At 51.2% G+C, this 20,988-nt stretch overlaps 3 protein-coding genes across 4 annotated transcripts; all 3 read right to left on the reverse strand.

The window, feature by feature from the left end:
* Positions 1–1,216: 1,216 nt before the first annotated feature.
* On the reverse strand, positions 1,217–10,845 carry LOC116899557 (ATP-dependent DNA helicase DDX11-like). 2 transcript variants are annotated; one of them, XM_032901454.1, is made up of 7 exons: positions 10,435–10,845; positions 8,780–8,932; positions 7,950–7,996; positions 7,538–7,617; positions 6,643–6,687; positions 6,462–6,529; positions 1,217–1,559 (listed from the first exon to the last, which is right to left on the reverse strand). In XM_032901454.1, the coding sequence occupies exons 1-7, from the start codon at positions 10,591–10,593 to the stop codon at positions 1,470–1,472; spliced, it is 642 nt and encodes a 213-aa protein (XP_032757345.1). In that variant the 5' UTR covers positions 10,594–10,845; the 3' UTR covers positions 1,217–1,469. The 2 variants fall into 2 exon arrangements, with proteins under 2 accessions (XP_032757345.1, XP_032757346.1); XM_032901455.1 differs by lacking the exon at positions 6,643–6,687.
* Positions 10,795–12,976, reverse strand: LOC116898553 (ATP-dependent DNA helicase DDX11-like). The gene is made up of 2 exons (XM_032899764.1): positions 12,833–12,976; positions 10,795–11,115 (listed from the first exon to the last, which is right to left on the reverse strand). Exons 1-2 carry the CDS (start codon positions 12,974–12,976, stop codon positions 10,795–10,797), a joined length of 465 nt encoding a protein of 154 aa, XP_032755655.1.
* A 5,326-nt stretch (positions 12,977–18,302) lies between these two features.
* Positions 18,303–20,784, reverse strand: LOC116898555 (WASH complex subunit 1-like). The gene is made up of 4 exons (XM_032899765.1): positions 20,424–20,784; positions 19,552–19,710; positions 18,882–18,950; positions 18,303–18,798 (listed from the first exon to the last, which is right to left on the reverse strand). The coding sequence occupies exons 1-4, from the start codon at positions 20,782–20,784 to the stop codon at positions 18,737–18,739; spliced, it is 651 nt and encodes a 216-aa protein (XP_032755656.1). The 3' UTR covers positions 18,303–18,736.
* Positions 20,785–20,988: the final 204 nt, after the last annotated feature.

The following is a 20,988-nucleotide window of genomic DNA, read 5'->3' on the forward strand; positions in this document are numbered from 1 at the left end:
AACTCTCCCAAGCAGCCTCAGGTCTGCACCTAGAGCAGAGGCTTTGATGGCACCACATCCTAAAGCTAGGGAGGTTGGAAACATGGCTGCGTATGACTAGTCCCACCGCTCTTGCTGCAGCTGTTGTCAGGGATGTCCCCATACCTCTTCATCCAGTGCCTCCTGGTCTGACTTAGATACTCTTGCTGGAATCACAACCCAATGCATCTAAATTGTCCATATATGGAAGGACGGGCTATTTATTATGTTCTGGTAAATGTACTCCTGTCTGTCCATCACTGAGATAAATGATACACTGTGACCTTGTGAGAAAGGGGACAGCAGGCTGAGGCAGGTCTCTCCTGAAGACACAAAAAGTCATCAAGGCTCACAGGAAAGGGCCACATTTGAAGTCCTGCTTGATAGGCCCCAGACCCAGGAACTCTCCTTCCTCCTGGCTTTCTTTGTAAAACACTCTTCCCCTCAGACAGACCCATTTCAGTCATTCTCAGCCATCACCTTGGCACAGTCTGGATATCATCTCCCTCTGTGTGACATGGGAAGATGTCCACTGTCCTAACAGTGGTAAGCTCGCCTTACTGCACACTTAGACCCGTCCCAGCAGGCTTTTCTCCTGTGTAACATGGGCAGTTGTTGGCCTTGTCCAGTGTCCTAACAGCTCTACAGTGAGCCCATTTCACCACACAGCCAGGCCTGTCACAGCAGGCTTTGCTCTGAGCCATGCAGGACTCTTCCTCCTTGTGTGAGCTCTCCCTATAAAGTAGACCTAGGGAATGACATCTGAGGATGTCCCTCCACCTTGTAAGTCTTCCCAGCTCCCCCACCGTGTCTTTGGCATTTCGAGGTGAGCAAGGGCACCAATTCCACTCATTGCACACAGCAGCTAACTCACGCCCCATTCTTTCCTGACCTGGTCCAGATCTCCCCTCCAAACTACTCAGAGGACGTTATCCATCTCTCAATTGTCTGAGGTGCAGATGAAGAACGGCACTAGGAGGAAAGCAGAGGTGAAAGTTCCTCTCTTGCGCATCCTCAGAGAGTTTTAGCTGTTCAGTCTCACAAAGGGAGACCATGACTACCAGCTGCCCTTTTGAACACCATATCCGCTAGGGACTTGAAGCAATGACGTTGGGATTCCTCTCAAGTGGCAGTGGCCCATGCTCTCATAGCAGAATGCTGTGTCCTTTTATATCTCAGGGGACAGATGATCCGCCTCTCCCACAGATGTGAGCTGGGTTTAGGACTGCGCACACTGGGAGAGCGCACATTCGATCAGAAGGTAGCCTGTTTCTTCTGGCCCAACAGGGAGCCATGGATCACCTCTCTGATTCTTTCTGCTGCCTGGAGATCTCAGGCTCTTCTGAGTTTAACATGGCGTGACACTGGACTACAGGCCAGTGTGGTCTCTGGTGCAGAGAGGCCTCCTTTTCCTGCACATTCTGCCCATGCCAACCCTGCTCTCTGGCTTCTCAGGAGGCCATGTTGTTGTCTAAGCTTTCCCAGTGCCTCTGGAGAACTCCATCTGGCTCGTTCTTAGCACTTCCAGTGGAGGACGCCACCTGGAAAGACACGAGCTTTGATTATCGCATGCTTTTCCTGCCCTGTTTGGTATGTGTGAACTTCATGAAGACCAACTTAGAACTCTACACACAAGATGTATTTGGGAAATTGTCGATACTGTTGTCCTGAGTTATTATGAGTCAGAGCCCCTAGTCCACTCCCGACAGGTTATGTCATCCCCACGATTTCTCCTTCTCTGGTGTTTGCTCAGTTCCATATGATCCATGTTTCCTTCTGGTCACTAGCAAAGACCTTGCTGCTTTTAGCTGTCAGCCTATCTCATTTTTTTCAGGTGGCTTTTGGGTAGATCATCTCCCTTTCTTGTCTGATGTGCTGTTACCATATTTAAAAAGCTTGTTTGCAAGAAGGCATCGAAAAATTCACTTGCAAAATTTATGGGCTGAATTGTCAAGGAAAATCGTGGCCATGAGACAGAGGTGCTTCAGGACACACACAGTAAGCTATGTGAACTCCTACCAACTTCCCAGTGATGTGTTCAGATGTGGGATGCTGAGGAGATGCTCAAACTCTGAAGATTTTTGTTTGGTTCTGAGGAGCCTAAATAGTCCCTTTCAAAAGCTGGGCTCCTGCCGGGCCATGCAGAGTTCAGAGAATTCCTTGTTCAGGTTTCAGGTTTACCCAGGTCTGAAAGACAAATCTAATATCTTTTGGCATCTCACAAACACGTGAACCCGGGTGCCACCACTAGAGGCCATGAATGACCCTTTGCTTGTAGCTAACCTGTCATTCTTTAGGCTTGACCTTCCCTTTCTGTCATGTGCCCTGCCTCTTAGCCTACACCATGCTCTTTTCTCTGCAGTACCAGCCATCCCCAACAATCTGGGACATTACAAAAGGTGGATGATGTTGCAATGAGGGCCTACACCCTTAATAGGAGCTCAGTTGTGGGCTTTTGCTGGGTTCAAGGTACCTGAGCAGAGTGGGGCAGGACAGGTACACACAGTCTGGAATCGGTCACGCTTTAGTCATATGCTGCCCTGCTGTGGAAGACAGCACAGGACAGGAACTTAACACTTAGCTGGCTTGCTCCTCACTACACTCACAGCTTTTCAACTTAGACCTCACCTACTCTGGTCAAAGGTGCAGTGCAGTGTGTTGAGTTCCTATCTAACGGCTGGTGGATGAATGAAGATGCTCAATGGATACTGTTTTGGACACCAATCTCTGCCACCATTTTGGGCGCTGCCTTTAGTATCACCAAGTCATGTGAACTCTCCAGAGAATATCCCCACTCCTCATCTTGAATAAACCCTTCAACCAGCTCTGAGAACCCATGTCCCAGATAGAAAGAACTTCCTTAAGTAGCTGTGACATCTCTGGGCCCTCAGAAGTCAACCGTGCTGGGGAATGGAGATCTGTCAGTCACTGGAGCAATGAGTCTCTGCTGGCCCATGATTAGCAGCATCCACTAAACTTTTATCAAGATGAATTGCGATTTTTTAATTGGACATCTTCGTATTTATATTTCAAATGTTTTCCCCTTTCCCAGTTTCCCATTAATAAACCCTCATCCCATCAACCTCCCCTGGCTTCTATGAGGGTGTTTCCCTACCCAGCTCTCCTCGCCTCCCTGCAATGATATCCCCCTATAGTGGGGCATTGAGCCTTGGCAGGACAAAGGGCTTCTCTTCCCATTGGTGCCCAATGAGACCATCCTCTGCTACATATGCAGCTGGAGCCATGGCTCTGTCCAGGTGTACTCTTTTGAGCCATGGTTCTGTCCCTGGGAGCTCTGGTTGGTTGGTATTGTTGTTCTTCTGGGATTGCAAACCCCTTCAGCTCCTCCAATCCTTTCTCTGACTCTACCATTGGGGATCCTGTTCACAGTTCAATCGTTAGAATGCACCTCTGTAATTGTCATGCTCTGGCAGAGCCGCTCAGGAGACAGCTATATCAGGCCTGTCAGCATGCACTTCTTGACATCAGCAATATTGTCTGGGTTTGATAGCTTTATGTATATGGTTGGATGCCCAGGTGGGTCAGTCTCTATGGCCTTTCCTTCAATCTCTACTCCAAACTTTGTCACTGTATTTCCTCCTATGAATACTTTTGTTCCCCCTTCTAAGGACAGAAGCATCTTCATTTTGGTTATCCTCCTTCTTGAGCTTCATGTGGTCTGTGGATTATATCTTGGGTAATCTGTGCTTTTGGGCTAATATCCACTTATCAGTGAGTGCATATCATGTGTGGTTTTTTGGTGTGTGTGTGTGTGTGTGTGTGTGTGTGTGATTGGGACACTTCACTCAGGATGATATTTAGTTCCATCCATTTGCCTATTACTTTCATGAAGTCATTTTTTTGATAGCTGAGAAGTACTCCATTGTGTAAATGTACATTTTCTGTGTCCATTCCCCTGTCGAGGGACATCTGTGTTCTTTCCAGCTTCTGGCTATTATGAATAAGGCTGCTATGAACATAGTGGAGCCTGTGTCCTTGTTATATGTTGGTGCATCTTCTGGGTATATGCCCAGGAGTGGGATAGCTGGGTCCTCAGGAAGTACTATGTCCAATTTTCTAAGGAACCTCCAGACTGATTACCAGAATGGTTGTACCAGTTTGCAATCCCACCAACTATTGAGGAGTGTTCCTCTTTCTTCACATCCTCGCCAGCATTTGCTGTCATCTGAGATTTTTTTTTTTTTGGTTCTTTTTTTCGGAGCTGGGGACCGAACCCAGGGCCTTGCGCTTCCTAGGAAAGTGCTCTACCACTGAGCTAAATCCCCAACCCCGTCATCTGAGTCTTTTTTCTTAGCCATTCTGGATGGTTTGAGGTAGAATCTCAGAATTGTGATGATCTTAACCCTTGATTATTAATAAGTAGGTTTTCCAAAGGGTTGCTGGCCAACCCATTTGCACAAAAGATGAAAGACTTCTGAAGTCCTTTGGGGCTTTGGAACCCTGCTTGTGTGTTTAGCAAGGTTCAGGTGTGGGAGGACATCTGTGGACGGTGGCATATCTGCAGTGTCCCACCATTTCTTCATGATGCTCACTCAAGACTGGGAAATGGAGAGGACACGGTCACACTAAAATGGAGTCTCTGGTGTATGAATGTGGGGGCTGTGCACAGTAGAGTGGGTGCTCATCAGAAGTAACATTTGGACATTTTTTTTCAGCTATGGAGGAAGAACCATTGGCCATCATCCTCACCCCTGGATGTGTTTATATGTTCATCCCAGCCCTTGAGCTGTCAAGTCTCCAGGGGAAAACTTCGTAGGGGAAGCTGCAGGATCTATGTGTGGGTCTCTTTGCTTGCCTTCAGTACATGGATAACACAGATGATGCTTCCTCTAACTGGGCATATGATCAATAAAGGTGTAGTTGTGTCTCTCTGTCCTCTCTCCTCAGAGTTCTGCTGGGATCCTCACATTCTCTGTGCTCACTAACCCCATTCTTGAAGCTCTTCCATACCTGATCCCCATCATGGTCTGACCACAGTGATTAGACTTTTGTGGTGTCCATGAGGACACCCCTGACTGGATGTTTACATTCTTAGCCACACTGTAGGGAGGAGAACAAAGGCCTGGAGACGCCATGCTGTTCACCAGTTCAGGCAGTGCAGGAGCAGAGCCTGCAACCAACATCAGAACTTGTGTGAGGACCCTGTCACCTTCCCCAGGGTATCTAGGATGCCTCTGGACGGCAGGATGGCACAAGTTAACTCTTTCCCAAAAAAACCCTGACTGTCCTAGTGCAGAGAGCACTCAAGTCCCCCCTCTCGGCCCCCTTCAGCTCTTGCATGCCTCCTTGGCTAACACTTCAGTGAGCTTCTGATTCTGCTGACCGGAGAGCTGTAGACCAGGCTGACCTGAAACACAGAGATCCACCTGCCTCCAACTCCTGAGTGCTGGAATGAAAGCGGGCACCACCACAGCCCAGCAGTTCTCCTGTTCTTAAGTGTCCACAGTTTGTGCTGGCAGAGTGCTCAGGACAAAGGGACACTAGGTTGTGGTTTAGAGTCCTAGCGACTGAACTGTGGGAGCACCAGTTTTCAAAGGCTAACAGAAGCAAAGGTCTGTGCCTGCCATCCTGCCCAAGGATCCACTGGGAAGACTGGCTGGGCAGTCCTAGCCACGCCCACCTGCTCCCCTCAGTAAGTCCACAGGGGACTGTAGTCCTAGCCACGCCCAGTCCTAGCCACGCCCACCTGCTCCCCTCAGTAAGTCCACAGGGGACTGTAGTCCTAGCCACGCCCACCTGCACCTCACTCAGTAAGTACACAGGGGACTGTAGTCCTAGCCACGCCCACCTTCCCACCTCACTCAGTAAGTCCACAGGGGACTGTAGTCCTAGCCACGCCCACCTTCCCACCTCATACAGTAAGTACACAGTGGAGTATAGTCATAGCCACGCCCACCTTCCCACCTCACTCAGTATGTACACAGTGGACTGTAGTCCTAGCCACACCCACCTGCTCCCCTCACACATTAAGTAACCTGTGGACTGTAGTCCTAGCCACGCCCACCTTCCCACCTCACTCAGTATGTACACAGGGGACTGTAATCCTAGCCACGCCCACCTGCTCATCACACTCAGTCACCCTGGAGAAAGTCTGGCAGAACAGAGGTGGGTAGGGATGGAGAGGTTGTGTTTACTCCAAGGGATGCCAAGACCAACCTCTCTTACCAACCCTAGGTCACAGAACCCCAGAGTGGTGTACAGGCCCTGGCACAACCACTTGGCTGCTGCTGTCCTAATTTAGATCCGTTGATGTTCGCTTACTCAAGGACAACGATTTACATATTATTTCTTCTATGTCTACTTGATTAGGTGACAGGGGCAGAACACGACAGGCAAGTGAACAAAAACTGACCTCCTCCCCTACCTCTCCTTTCAGAGCCTTAAGGAAACCCAAAGGTGCCTGAACCACAAGAGAGCTTTACCTTGAAGAGGTTGATGTTGTCCACCTGGCTCTGAAAGAGAAAGTCGTTGATGCTCTGCAGCTCAGACCCTGTGGGCAGACAAAAGATGCTCCTTTGTACCTTGGTGAGGCCTCAGCTCAGGCCTGGAGTAAAGCCCTGCGAGGCTCAGACCACCTCCCACCCTTGACAGCCACCTCCTCACCTGTCTGAGGCAGGCTCTGTGTACTAGGGTTTTGCTTAACGTTACCTACGAGAGGAAAGGCCAATGGGTCAGGGTGGCAGCTCTCTGCCCACTTCTGAGCTATAACTCCGTCCTAGCGTCATAGCTACAGGGAACATTCATTTTCAAGTGACATCCGTGTGGGGCATTTGTACAAACAACACACTAAGAACCAGGCGGGTACAGGAGCTGTGGGTGTGACTCACACACTTCAAGTGGAACCCAAGGCCAGGCAAGAGACAGGAGCAGAGTAGTCTCCCCACTGTCCCTGAGCAGGACAAGGGAACACCAGGGTCTGAAGAAGACGTTGAGCTGTGGCACAGGCACAGAAGGAAGTGGAAAGTACTAACACAGGACGACATCTTGCTACAAAAGCCTCCACCGACTTTCTAGAAATATAGCTGTACAGAAGCCTCTCAAACCGCTGACATACAGTGTAAGAGTCCCCGCCCAGAAGAGACAAAGAAACCTGCAGGCTAGAGACAACAGCCTGCATCCTGTCTCCTGAGCGACAGGCAGACCCCAGCTTCAGCCTTAGTTTTCCCTCTGTGAACGAAGTTTGAATCTCCTGGGCTTCCCTTCTGCCAGTGTGTCATGGCCAGGACACCATGTGGTTGTAACTACGCCATGAAACATCAGGTCTGTTTCACACTGCATGATGATCATAACCGCACCCTTGGGTTTCTTAAAGTGAAAAGGCTGAGGTCAAACATCTCAGCTAAGACAGACAGACACAAGGACACCATAAGGAATGACCAAGACAGCTCTTAAAGGCATAAAACACCCAAGAGTCCTCACTGGCATTCAAGGACCAAGACCAACACAATAGGCAGATTAGGGGTGATGGTGGGAGGGGGAGGGGAAGAGGTGCACCTACCTCCCAAAACAGCCACAAACTTGTCCAGCAAGTACAGGATCTGCTTGATGTACATCAGGTTCTTGGCCTTTAAACGCTTCCTGAGGAAGGAGCATCAGAGCAGGGTTGTGGCATCCTCCAGGAACTCCCTGCACCAGATGCACGGGCCTTTCTCTCCGCCTAGGGGCCGACACACTGGGCTGCGGGGTACAAACCCTCCAGCAGATAAAGGCTGCCTAGGACCAGGGTTCTCAGCACCTGCTGCTCTCCCCCAGAAAGCCTAGGATGAGGAGGGCACACACCAGGACAGACCAATTCAACCCATTCTTCCAAGACGCTGGCACTACCAGTCACCTCCACTAGTGCTCCAGGAGCTAATGTGGAAGCCACAGAGGTGAGCATGGGGGACCTTTGGCCTTGGGAAGTCTCTTACCTGTATCTTTCCATGTACTGGAGCAACTGGGAATGGGCCTGGCAGAGCTAAGGAGAAAACAGAACAGCACGAAGGAATTCCAGGATGTGGTTAAGAGAACCTCTGTAGCGATCTAGAAAATGCCAGCCCAGGACACATGGGGGCCATCAGGGTGATGGGCATCTGGGTAGCAACAGACAAAGGCAAACATGCACAGGTAGGCCGTGGGGCTGACAAGAGCTGAGAGAGTAAGGGAAGAGTCCAAAGCCAAAGGTCCTCAAGCTCAGATGAGAACTGAGCTGGGAGATGGCTTACACTGCAGGACTGAGTTCAAGGTGGGTGACATCACATAGGTTTGTCAGAAGCCAGTGGTCACATCCTGGTTCACCTCAGTTTGTGCAGTTTGGGTATAAGACACACAGCTTTGCCCTCCAAGAATCCCCAAGTTCCCAAAATAAAGCAGGGAACCCCTACCCCAAGAGAAAAGCATGAGGCACACAGACCCCCTTTCGCTGCTTGCCACATACACAGGAAGGTAATCAGGAGCCTGCAGAGGCCTGAGCAATGTGGTACCACAAGGATAAAAGGCACTGCTGTGAGCCTGCTGGCCTGGATGCCCCCATCCTTCCAACAGACAACTCGTGAGCAGCACTGGGTGGAGGAGCTGAGGACAAAGCAGCCGCCCTTTGCAAGCTGGCATCCAAGAACCTCACTCTTACCGAGGAACAGGAAAGGACAGGGTTCCAGTTCAGTTCACCCTTCCCAAGCCCCACATCCAGAACACCCCCTGATCCAGGCATTTAAAGGGATGACCAATGTCACTCTGCCCCAAACAGGAGGGGCTGACCCACCTGGGAACCATTGACCTCTGTGCTGTGGATATTGGTGATGGTGTCGATCAGGTTGTGAGCCTCGTCAATAATGACCACCTGCCCTTGCAGCCTGATCCCCGCAGCCTGCCGGGTGGCTGCGTGCAGCAGCATTGGGTAGGGCAGCACCACCAGCTGCAGGGAAAGGTGATGGTTGGAGAGCGAAGCAACCTGGCTTCCCAGAGCGGAAGGCTTATCCTGCAGTAAACTACCCAGGCCACTGCACTGTTGAATTTCTTACTCAGACCCTGCAGGAGGCATTCAAGCCCCAATGCCATAGATCCGGACTCCGCCAGTTCCAACAGCCCTCCGTTCAGAAGGTTTCTGAGAGGTCAACTATGAGGAACTCAAATTGGAGCTGATCACTGGGAAAGGGGAGGGCTGGAGTCCCTGGAGGTGAGCTGCGGCCTTAGACTCCAAAGTTCTTCACCGCACTGAGAATCAATCACCAAGCAGCAGAAGGCAACCCTAGCCTCTGGCGCTGGGGCTGCTACCTCAGCCCTGTGACTCTGGCACACTCTCATGTAAATGACCCTTGGTTTTTCATCAGCTAACAGAATCTGAGAAACCATGTCAATGAGGGGTGAGTATAAATTCAGATTTGTAGGTATAGACTGCCATGAAGATTTTTCCAACAAGCAAGTGAGGGAGAGCACTCAGTTGGTAAAGTGTTTTCCTTGAAATCAAGGGCTAAATCTGGGACACAATCCCATTGGGGAAAGGCCAGGAGTGGTGGCATCACTGGAGATGGCAGCAGCAGGGAAGCACAGACAGGTTCATTGATGCACGCACACACACAAAGATACGGACAACGGGAAACCAGGTGCCAATGTGGGTACCGTCCTTTACGACAGTGAGGGAAGAGAATATCTGTCTGGGCCCCAGTGCTCCCATGTAGAAACAGAGCTATTTCAGTGGGCTGTTTATAAAGGGAAATGAGGTGAGAACAGCTTCCACATGTCGAGAACACACCATGCTCAGGTCTTCTATACGGACAGCACCACCTCACTCGGACAGACATCTGGAGACAAGGCCGAGTCCCTCAGTCTGTCTGTGCACACCCACATACAGCAGGGACATCCATGTGTGAGCACCGCCCTGAGCAGGAGGATTACCAGGACCTGCTCTCGTGAAATCCACTAAGTCTCCTGGATGACACAGAGCTCCCTAGGAGGGAGCAGGAGAGCACAAAGTGACGCACAGTGACAGCAGTGCTGTCAGAGAGAAGCAGATTTCCTCTCTGTACAAAGCTAAGGCGGTCGAACCCGGACAGGACTGCCAGCAGCCGTCAGAGGGTACACCAGCAGCCCGCCTGAAAAAGCATTTGGTTATTTTCCAGTTCTGGGCTCAGCTCCTACCCAACACCCTTCAGTGTGGTTCTTTAGGATGAACAACACTCTTCTCAGATTCCTACGTGCTGAACTCTCCATGATGCTAACTGGCCTCTCGCCCAGGCCATGTGGGATCCCTGGCCTCCTCAATCTCTCTGCTCTGGAGAAGATGGCCTTGTGCCATAGCGGTGAGATGTGAAGCACTTGTCATGCTAACCCAGGTAGGGACATCGTCCTCTACACAAGAGAGATGAGGAAAGCCTTGTGTCAGCACATGGACTACTTCCCATTCCCCAGCTCGCTCACCTGGGCTGCAGGGATGGCAAAGCGGCTTCCATAATAGGGGCAGGCCTGGGCCTCCTTCCCGAGGGCCACGGGCTGCTCCATGTCCTTCACCTCCAGCAGAATCTCATCCCGGAGAAGCTCCATCTGCTCATGGTTGTAGAAGGGGCAGGAGGCCTGCATCTTCTGTCTCCTTCTCTTTGCCTTGTCTTCCCCAATTCTGATCTTTTCTGTGGTGGTGCAGATGGAGGGGAACAAGGACAGGAAGGGGCTCAGCTACGTCTGGGGTCAGGAGTAGGAACGATGATATGGAACCACACACGTTCACGGGGTAGGAAATTCCTGCTTACTGTGGACTCATGGGGATACTATGGGAATTGTCCTCTATGCTCTCCAAAAAGAGATGGCACAAACATGTCTATGCCAGGTCCCTGACCCTGATCCAGGAAGCACCAACACTTGTGCCCAAGGAGGGGCCTGAGGCAGAAGCCAGGGTCCGCTTAGCCATTCCTTCTGGTTAACACAGTCCTCACGCCATGGCCCTGTTGTAGACCCCACCACACTTCTGCCACTCACACGCTGTCCGGAACGTCTCACAACACAGGTCCTGTACCTACCGTGTTTGCGTCTTTGCATGTCCACGCAGCGGTCATTCATGAGGTGCACAGAACCCAGGCTTTTCACATCTTCATTCACACAAAGGCTCTACAAGGCAGGAGAAGAGGGAAAGCAGTGGCTTTCGTTCACATTGGGAAACCTCTGTTACCAAGCTTACCCTCAGTCAACTCTAAAGATTGCCTCATCTTGACCCTTGCTTACAGAATGGACCATTAACATAGAATCGGACCACTAAACTGCTCTTCTGCCCTCCTGAAGTTTTCGTTTGTGCCTAAGCTGCACCACACAAAGCTCTCCACCAACTCCAAGAACCTGTTCTCTGCGTGCATGAGAACCCACTGTGTTTCGTATCAGTCGGGGGTGATTAGGTTTTATGTGTGTGGGCATTCTGTCTGCTTGTCTAACTGTGCACCATGTGCGTGCCTGGGACATGCACGGAGAGCCAGAAGGAAGCGTACGACGCCCCGGAGCTGGGTGACAGACGGCCGTGAGCTGCCATGGAGATGCTAGACATTGAACCTGGGTCCTCGGGAAGAGCACAGCAGCCAGTGTTCTTTGCCACTGGGCCATGGCTCCCGCCCAAGCTTATACTGTTTGAAGGAAGCTTCCTCACAGTCCGTTTCTGTACCAGTATTTTAGGGTTTTGTTCCTTAGTTGGCTTTGGGGTTTTAGTGTGCATTGTAGTCGTTTGTTCTGAGAGAGCGTCTCACTGTGTAGAGCAGTCGAGCCTCAAATTCAAAAAACTTCCTCTTCCTCCGTATCCCATGTGCAGGGATTAAAGGTGTGCAGCACCACACCAACCTATATGAAAGGGTTTCATGTGCTCACATTCTCTTTCTTTCCCAACCAAAGGGTGAGTTTGCAGTGGGTTTTTTTTCTTTTCTTTTGTTTTTTTTTGTTTTTGTTTTTGTTTTTGTTTTTGTTTTTAAGAATACCTCTGCCCTTTATTGAAAAAAAATTACTGTTCTTTGTTGTGATCTCTGGGCCTAGATGAGAGAAATGGAAGCCACACTACTACACATTCTCTCTCTCTCTCTCTCTCTCTCTCTCTCTCTCTCTCTCTCTCTCTCTCCCTATCTGATTGTTTTTGAGATTGAAACTGCATTTTTCTCCTACCCTTTATTCCCTCCAAACGCTCCTTGCTATCTTTCCAATTCACAGCCTCTCTTTCATTGATATATGTATCCATCCGTGTTTATGTGCATACACATTATCTGCCTAACTCCAGCCTGCTCAGTGTATAGAACGTTACTTGTAGTAGGTTGGCAGGACTGACCATCTGGTCTTGGATAGGCAATGGTGGACTGGTTCCTGAGGAAGAGGATTTCTCCCACTCAAGGCATTTCTGAGCTCAGCTGAACATCTTGGATACTGAACACTGACAGATGTCTTTAAAGATAAAGAACAGAAATGGCGCTGGCTGAAGGACAAAGGACGGACTCACTGCCAAGTCTGCGTCTCCTGCAACTTGTTAAGAATAATTGGCCAACCAAGGAGCGCTGCCCCCAGGCCCACCTTGCCCTCAGCAACCTCTGTCTATGCCTAGGCCAAGAGAAAAGACACAGGAGGAGGCATCTGTCTGGACAAGAACACCTCCTTCTGCTTACCTGCCGAGACCCGAGGGAGACTAGCCGCGTCTCCTTGCCAAAAGGGCTCTTCTGTACCTCACGCACAAACTGGGCCAGCTGTGAGTGTGTCCCACTCCTGAGGAAGGCAATGTCTACACAGGTGAACTGTCAGGGTGAGAAAGGCCGCCTCAAACTGTCTGAGTGGCGCTCGCACATCCCTCATCCCTCACACTCACCGTGCCAGTTGGACTCTCAAATATCCCAATCTTGCCAGCCTCCAAAACCTTGTAGAGTTCTGCCATGAAGTCTTTCTGGATAGGATAAGGGGGGAAGGGAAACGGAAAATGGATGCCACCCATCTCCTGGCTTTCCTCAGCCATTGCCCTAGAGGGAGGTAGGGAGGGAGGGAGGGAGGGGAGGGAAGGAGGGGAGGGAGAGAGAGAGAGAGAGAGTGAGAGAGAGGGAGAGAGAGAGAGGGAGAGAGAGAGAGACACTACTTTTCTCATGAGCCACGAAGTGGACTAAATCTGCTGAACCAAAGCACTTTTCCCACTAGTCACACAGTTTCCCTTTGGGTTGTACATTTTTCTGGCAAGCAGTCACCATGCTCTGTCCATTGCACACACGTGATTATACCAGAACCACACAACCCATAAAGTGATGCTGGTCAGATACTGGTTTTGTAGGCTCCAGCCCAGAAAGACCTTAGGATGAACCTCCTGTTCTGCTACTGGATGCCCTTCCAATAATTCCTCCTCAAAAGCAGAGGCCTGCCTTGCCAAGGACAGTGCTCTTTGGATCAAGCTGCCTTGGACGTGGGAGTCCTCCAGCAATGTTCCCGAAGGCCTCTGTAATGGGCATCGCCTGCCCAAGCTGCCTCACCTGATCCTACGATGAAGGCCTATAAACCTATGGGAAATGGCACAGAATGACCAACAAGACCTGTTCAGAAGGCACTGATTCACATCCATACCTCCTCCATCAGACAGCTCACATCTGCTTAATTTCACTTAACCTATCACTGATATCAGAGCATGACATGCTTCTGGACGCTAACGGTACAGATATTAAAGGACTGCTGACTGGGGGCCTTGCTCACTGCTGGAGCCCTTACCTAACAGCAGCATGGAGCTTAATCTACAATTGAAAGGGGCTGGGTGTTAAGGAGTAACATAGTTACTTAAAGAAGAAAAGGCAAGCATTTGACCCCCGCTCTTAGAGCAGGCTATGGTCAAACTCACCTGGGTACAACAGAGAAGTAGCAGGACTGAAAAGGAGAGGTCCTAGAGTTATGCACACTAAGGTGAAGAATGTCACTGTCTGGGAAACCAGGGACCTGGGCTGAGAGCAGAAGGGGAAACATGAGCACTGCAAGCTAGCCTGGATTTCAGGACAGGTTCCTGAATACAGGAACCATGCATTTAGTATTTACTCCTACTTTTATGACACTTCCACCGCAAATGTGGAAGACTTCCACACATCAGATCGAACTTTCTGAACCTTAAAAAAAATGCCGGGGCAGAGGGCAGTGCAACGGAGAAAGTAACAGTATGGGCCCTGTGAGAGACTGCCAAATTGGATCTCAAGTTAATTATAGTCAACCTGTAGGTCTTCACCTGACGTCCACTATACACAATAATGCCCGAAAATCGCTTAATACAGCCTCCTTAAATTTTAGAACTCAACCTGCTACCACCACTGGGCTGCCCTCGCGTTCGTTCTTTGCCACGCTGCCTCTGCCCACAAGTCTGACCTTAAGGTGCGCTTCGCTCACCCAGTTCCCTGGCAGCCTCAGTTTTCGCCTCTGTTCGAGTCTGCCCTTCTCACCTCTCTGCCTTCGGTGTCAGCTCTTCACTCACGTATTCGCTCTCATCCGCAGGGCGGACTCCCTGAGACCAGCAAGTAAGCCAGGCAACAGCGGTAAGATTTGAAGCTTCAATGAAGGAGCATGCGCAAACGGAAAAACCGGCCACTTGGACACGCCCCCGCGCCACTGCGCTTGAGCGCTCCAGCTCATCTCGGGACTTGAGGTTCAAATTGCTTTGATTAGGGCTATGTGCTTGAGCCTTGATCTAACTTTCCGTATTAGGATTTTACTATTACCATTTATCGGGTTTTTTGTTTTCACAGAAATATCGCGCTTTTTAAAAAACTTATTTATTTAATGTATGAGTGCTCTGCTGAATATACGTCCGCCTGCCTGAAGAGGGCATCAGATCTCCCTAAAGATGGTTGTGAGCCACAATGTGGTTGCTGGGAATTGAACTCAAGACTTCTGGAAGAGCATCCAGTGCTCTTAAATCCTCTCACCAGCTCCCAAGTTATCATTTTCTAAATACACTTTTCTCAAAGAATGTTAAAAGTAAAAAGAGGAACTATTAAATATCAAATGTACACAAACCCTTAAGAGCTAAGAGGGTTGATATTCTTCGTGCATATATTTGTTTCCTCCTTGCTGTAGATATTGGATCTGTTTCACAATAACGACAAAGGTGTAGGTATTACACAGAGTCCTTTACAAACTTCTCCTGCTGTGTAACGCAGAATAAAATATTTAACAGACTCTGGGGAACAGGCAGTCCATTGAGACTTGGTTTTCTGTCACTAGTAACAAAAGCACGCACAGCACAGGAGGCAGAACAATTAGTCATTATAAACGTCCCTGTTTATTGCACTAGGAACATTGGACATGACCTATTTTCAGAGGCTGTGCCAGAAAATTCTAACCACAACTTCAAGCTTGGTGCCCTTCGCCCGCTTTTGCCCAGAGGTGTAAGAATGATTAATTCTCTGCCCCTTCGTGTCCATTTTCTGGGGAGACGGGCAGTTGCAGGATTTAGTCCTCAGTGAGATCTGCAAGCCATTGATTACCCTGATGGTTCTGTTGTCATCTCTCCGGATTCATGAAAGGCTCAAGACAGCTTGCAGTAGAAGAGGAGGACAGGGGATGTGCTGGCTCCCACCTCCTTAACCCCATGTCCAGGCTCTGTGGACTTGGTTACTGTTTCCCTTAAGTTTGATTGTATCAAGTTCCAACCCCAGAATATCCAGGATTTTTTTTTCCTTTCTTCCCACAACAGAGTTTCTCTGTGTGAGCTTAGCAATCCTGGAACTCCCTCAGTAGACCAGGCTGGACTCAAACTCAACGAGATCCTCCTACCTCTGCTTCCCAAGTGCTGGGATTAAAGGTGTGCACCGCCTGGTGAAAGTCCAGGATTTTAAACAGTCCCAAGCCTTTAGGTCCTCCTTTAAAAAGCATTGTCTTGTCCCAGCAGATATTCTAAAAACGAACCATCCTCTCCCTGGTGGTTAGTGGGTAGGTTAAGTGCTTTCCACGAGGCAGCCATGTGTTTATTCCAGTCAGGTAGGACTCCTCTTCCTGTTCTCTCACTCTTGCCACCTCTCTGGACTTTCATACTATCAAGAACACAACCCAGGCAGGTCAGGTGCTGATGACCCATGAAAACCTGGCAGCTTGGACCAGCAATGGGCTTGCCCAGTTTGGATTAGCAGGTCCCCTCCAGTGCTACAGCATGGCTGGAAGTCATCTGAAGGGCCCTGCTCTTCTCTGTGGTCTGCTGGAAGATAACCAAAGGGAAGAACTACTGATGACTTGACCAGCTAAGCAAGTGCTCCTTCCTGCTGGGGCTGAGGGCCCCATGGAACAGAGTAGTGGGCAGCCAAGATGTTCTCAGGATGCAGTTCTCTCACCTGGCCTGGCCCTCAGCGGGAAAACACCCCTTTCAGGTGGCAGGTGCAGAAGTGTAGGGAAGAAGCCAGAGAGGCTGTAAGAGTGGTGGGTAACGGCTTATGGCACTCTGAGGGCCTGAGCACCTTACACCCCTGGATCCTGTGTCCCACAAGTATGTGCTAACAGCTGACATGAGAGAAAGATGGTTTGCTACATCAGACCCTTTCAAATACCTCTAGCATTTCAGAGAACAGGGGAGGGCTGGAGAGGAACCCAGTGGGACCAACCTCACAAGAATGGGACAGTCTAGTGACACTTGTACCTCTTCTCTTTGACTATCAGGGTGTCGAGCTCATGTACCTGCAGGGACTGAATCTCCCCCTTGAGATCTCATACCAGGAGGAAGACTGAGGCTCCCATGGTGGGCAGAGGGGAGCCTGTCTCCATACAGCTCTGACGTGTCATGATGGGCAGGACCACATTCTGACCTCTCACTGTTCACTTAAACCTGAACCTGAACTTAGGACTCCCAAAGACGGACTTAGCAACCATGGAGGGCCTAACTCAGTCTCCCTGTTCTCTTCCCAGTGGAGTCACATTGGGTACATCTCCCTTTTCTCCTTTTCATTAGGGTTTGTTTAACTGACCTGTTTCAGGGCTGAGCCCAGTCTGTTAACAACTCTGGTAACAAGCTGTGTCACCCCTAGGCTGGAAGGCAAGGTCCTGCACTGACCGTACATTGTCCCCTGCCTCACAAGAGAATTTGGGCAGAGGCTCCATCTACTTGATCTTCTCTATGACTTCATTCCTGGCCCAGGCCCGTGAACCCTGGCCTTGCTGCAAATTCAGGACACCAGCCATCCTCTGTGAAGTCCAGTCACTCCCCTAGCCCCACCCCTGCCATAAGGACAGTACTAGTGAGGAATCTGAGCACCAAGTTATCAGCCAGAGGTAAGCCTGCAGCTGGGAGTTGATAGTGAGGTCAAGCACTTGGGATGTTACCTGCCATGTTTGCCATGTGAGGGCAGAGGAAGGGAACTTACCTGATGGCTACCTCTGTGCTGAGGTAATTGTAACTTGGAGCCTGGTAGGGTGATCAGGTATCAGAGAGGCTGCAGGCATGTGTCTATCCTCCTATCCTCACACACCTGCCAAACTTGTTTCCACACCAGTGGAGGGAAAGCATCCTTGCCCTTGCCTTCTCTGGGTGTACAGGTTCAGTCTGCCTTTCCCTCCCAGCAAAGCCTTGGTAACCATCCCTGCATGTGCAGTTTCAGGCACAAAGCAGGTCTTCTGACAGCCTGTGGCACCCCAGAGTGGTGCCCGGATGGCCCATATACCAAAGAGATACCAGGAGCAAATCTGGATCATCCTGAGGAAACGGCAAGCCCTGCCTGTCTCCCCCAGCAGTTCAGTCTGAGATCTGTCTGTCCCACAAGATGTCCTGCTGGACTTCAATGCCAGACACCAGCCTTGGTAGAGGGCAGGCCCTAGAGCATGACAGGAGGCATCTGTGGAGTTGGGAGCCTCTGCCGTCTGCAGGCAAGGCTACCCTGCCTCTGCCCAAGGCTACCCTGCCTCTGCCCAAGGCTACCCTGCCTCTGCCCAAGGCTACCCTGCCTCTGCCCAAGGCTACCCTGCCTCGGCCCTTTCTAGCGGACCCGAGTTGTCCTTGAGCTTTGACCCTTTCATCTACACCAAAGAAATCCACATTTCCAGGGCAGTGCCACAGGGACCTCATACCAGTGTCACTTCCTAATCGCAGCCCTACCTTCCTGTGTCCTCACCCTTCACAGGACTCCCTCCCCGCTGGCCTCTAAGCCCTCCCTGTGGCCTACAGTAGCTCCTGTCCACAGCACCTCAGCAAACACCCAGGCATTTCCCAGTGGACAGATATCCCTCCCTCCCCCTGCAATAGCTGACCTCATCCCCATGTGCCTTGATCCCAGGGAGAGAGAGCTCAGTTCGCCCAGACATCCTGTACCATGCCTGAGCACACTTGGGAAGGAGGACAGTTCACCTTCTCCGAAGCCACAGCCCGCATGGCTGCTCTTCATTTATTAAAAGGCCACTCTTGGCTGGGGTTCAGGCCTACAGTTACTTTCTTTAGTCCACCATGTTGCTGTTTTCTCTCAGGATCCTTCAAAGGAAGAAGCACTTCGGGGAAGGATCCAGTGAAGCAGTCGCATGAAACAGGGAAGGCAGCAGACGGCTCACAGAGCCCGGCTCCATGAAGAGAATTTAGGCACAGGCCTGGGACTCCTGCACAAACCCCTGCAGTTCCTTGGGTAACAGAGCCTGACAGGCTCCGACTGGCCCAGGAGCCCCTGCAGGCTGTTCCTGCTGGTGGGGGAGAAGGGCCAAAGCACTCTTAGGACTCCCAGTCATCCTCGTCCTCCTCTCCTGCTGGCTGCTGTGGGGGCGGCAGAGGTGGAATGGAGTCTGACATTCAACTGAAGGCTCCACCAGGCCCCTCACTGGTGCCAGTGTCAGGTCCTTTTCCAGAGATACCTGGGAGGGAGAGGCGATGAGAGAGAGACAGTGGGGCACTACTTCACCAGCCCCAGGGGGTAGACAATGGGGAAGGTGCCTACCTTTGCGCCTCATGACAAGTTTGTTGAAGAGATCTGACATCAAGTCTCCGCCTTGGCTGGTAGCTCTCACTGTAGTGGGAAAGTGGCAGGGGAGGGCAGTGTAAGATCAGGGACATCACACACTAGGGGCTCGCTGGCCTCTGGCAGCACAGACACACCTGCCTCCCAGCCATGTGCTGGTTGTAAGCTCTTGGAGCTTTGGTATATCCATGGGCCCAGTCTCGGCTCGATGGGTCAGTCCTCAGCCTCACTGCATGGAGGAGGACACAAGCTCAGAGGCCAGGCTGTTGGCATTCGCCCACAAAGCAATCAGAAGATCCGGGATGCAAACCCAGGACTCTGAGTGCTGGGGTGCTAAGACAGTGCACACAGGTTAACTAGGAAGCTACCAGCAAGGACTATTGGCAGCCATAAAGCCTTGTCCTCGGGATGGGGAGAGCCTCCAGGTCCCCTGTCTCAGAGGACCTCACGTTCTCACACACTTCTTTGCGATGCAAATCAAAGGTTCTACTTCCTCATGGTTTTACCTGGGAGAACTCAAGACAGGAAAGCTTCCCCGCAGGTCCTGTAGCACCACCCAGAGGGACAAGGGTACCTATCAGGACAGCCACGAGGGACTTATGGCGAGTCGACAGGGAGCCTGGCTACTGTGACAGCCTTCGTCCCTCACCTTGCTCCTGCTCCTTCTGTTTCTTCTTCTCAAGCTTGCGTTCCTTGACGCTGCGCAGCTTGGCCTTGCCGATGCCCCCGGCTTGGCGGATGGACTCAAGCAGAGTGGCCCGGCCGCTGGAGGGGTCAACCACCTCCTTAGGGGCTCCCTGAACAGAGGCTGTGAGGAGAAGGGCGAAGGGAGGCTCAGCATCACAGGACAGGGAAGGCTGTCCAGCCTCAGGCTGGGCGCTGCCTCAGGAGCCTGACAAACCGAAACGGACCTGGATTTCTGCAGACAATGAGCTGAGGGGACGTGGGCCCAGGCGTCTCTCCTCCCTCTCCAACCCTGTTTTAGTGACACTGTGGGGTGACAGACCTGAGAGTCTGATGCTCTGAGTGTTCTAACTTAGCACCAAAAGACAACCAAGGGTTTTCTGCTCCTTGAAATGGCTGGGGAGAGCCTGAGAGAGGTGATGTGAAAGCTGGAATTTGGTGGTTTCAAGTGTGTTATAGTCCCCCTGCCCGCTGACTACACTAGAAATGGCAGAGAGCTTCTCCAAGGCTTTCTCTGCCCTGAAAGTCAGACTCTCACAACTCGGAATAGCACAGAGACCACTGTACCAACCGAGTGAGACAAGACACCCACCCAGAGAACTCTCTGTAGATCCCAGATCTAGGAATATGTGACCTACTGAGAGCTCTTCAGGGACCAGGCAAGAGAAAGCCAGAGGTTCTGTTAAGGAGAGCTGACCACGGGGTTGGGGATTTAGCTCAGTGGTAGAGCGCTTGCCTAGCAAGCGCAAGGCCCTGGGTTCAGTCCCCAGCTCCAAAAAAAAAAAGAAAAGAAAAAAAAGAGAGCTGACCACATGTACCCCCACTGCACTACCCTACCTGAGTGGGCCACGCCGCTGCCAGTGTCCTCTCCCCTGGCAACCTTGCCAGTCACAGTTACCACGTCAGGGGACATCGGTGGTTGGGGGGCACTGACCACCGCTGTGGGAGTTGGGGGAGGTAGCGGTGGAGGAGGAGGAGGTGGTGGTGGTGCCAACAGTGCTCCATCCTCCCGTTCTGTGAGGGAAGTGAGAGCATAGAAGGGTTTGAGGAAGGACTCAGGAAGGACCTTCTGGGTCAGTTCCATCCTCTGGCTCACCTGGCTGGAAAGGTGCCGCCACCTCCATGTGGAAGGCAGGCAGCTCTGGAATAGCACCAGGAGCTGACGGGCAATACCGGGGCCCAAATCAAGACTGTACATCAGGGTCGTCCCATGACGCCAGGCAAGTCGGGTAGGTAGGATGGCACATCGATCTCAGGAACCTGGCCCAGGCCTGGCACATAGAAGTAGTTTTCTGGAGCCTATGGGAACACGTGAGACAGGAAATGTGATGGTTCTGCCGTAGCTCAGGGCCCACACTGAGACCATGTGGCAGGCCACACGAGTGGACCCACGCAGCTGGGT

This window comes from Rattus rattus, chromosome 4 (assembly GCF_011064425.1).
Source record: "Rattus rattus isolate New Zealand chromosome 4, Rrattus_CSIRO_v1, whole genome shotgun sequence".
In the NCBI taxonomy this organism is placed as follows: Eukaryota; Metazoa; Chordata; class Mammalia; order Rodentia; family Muridae; genus Rattus; species Rattus rattus.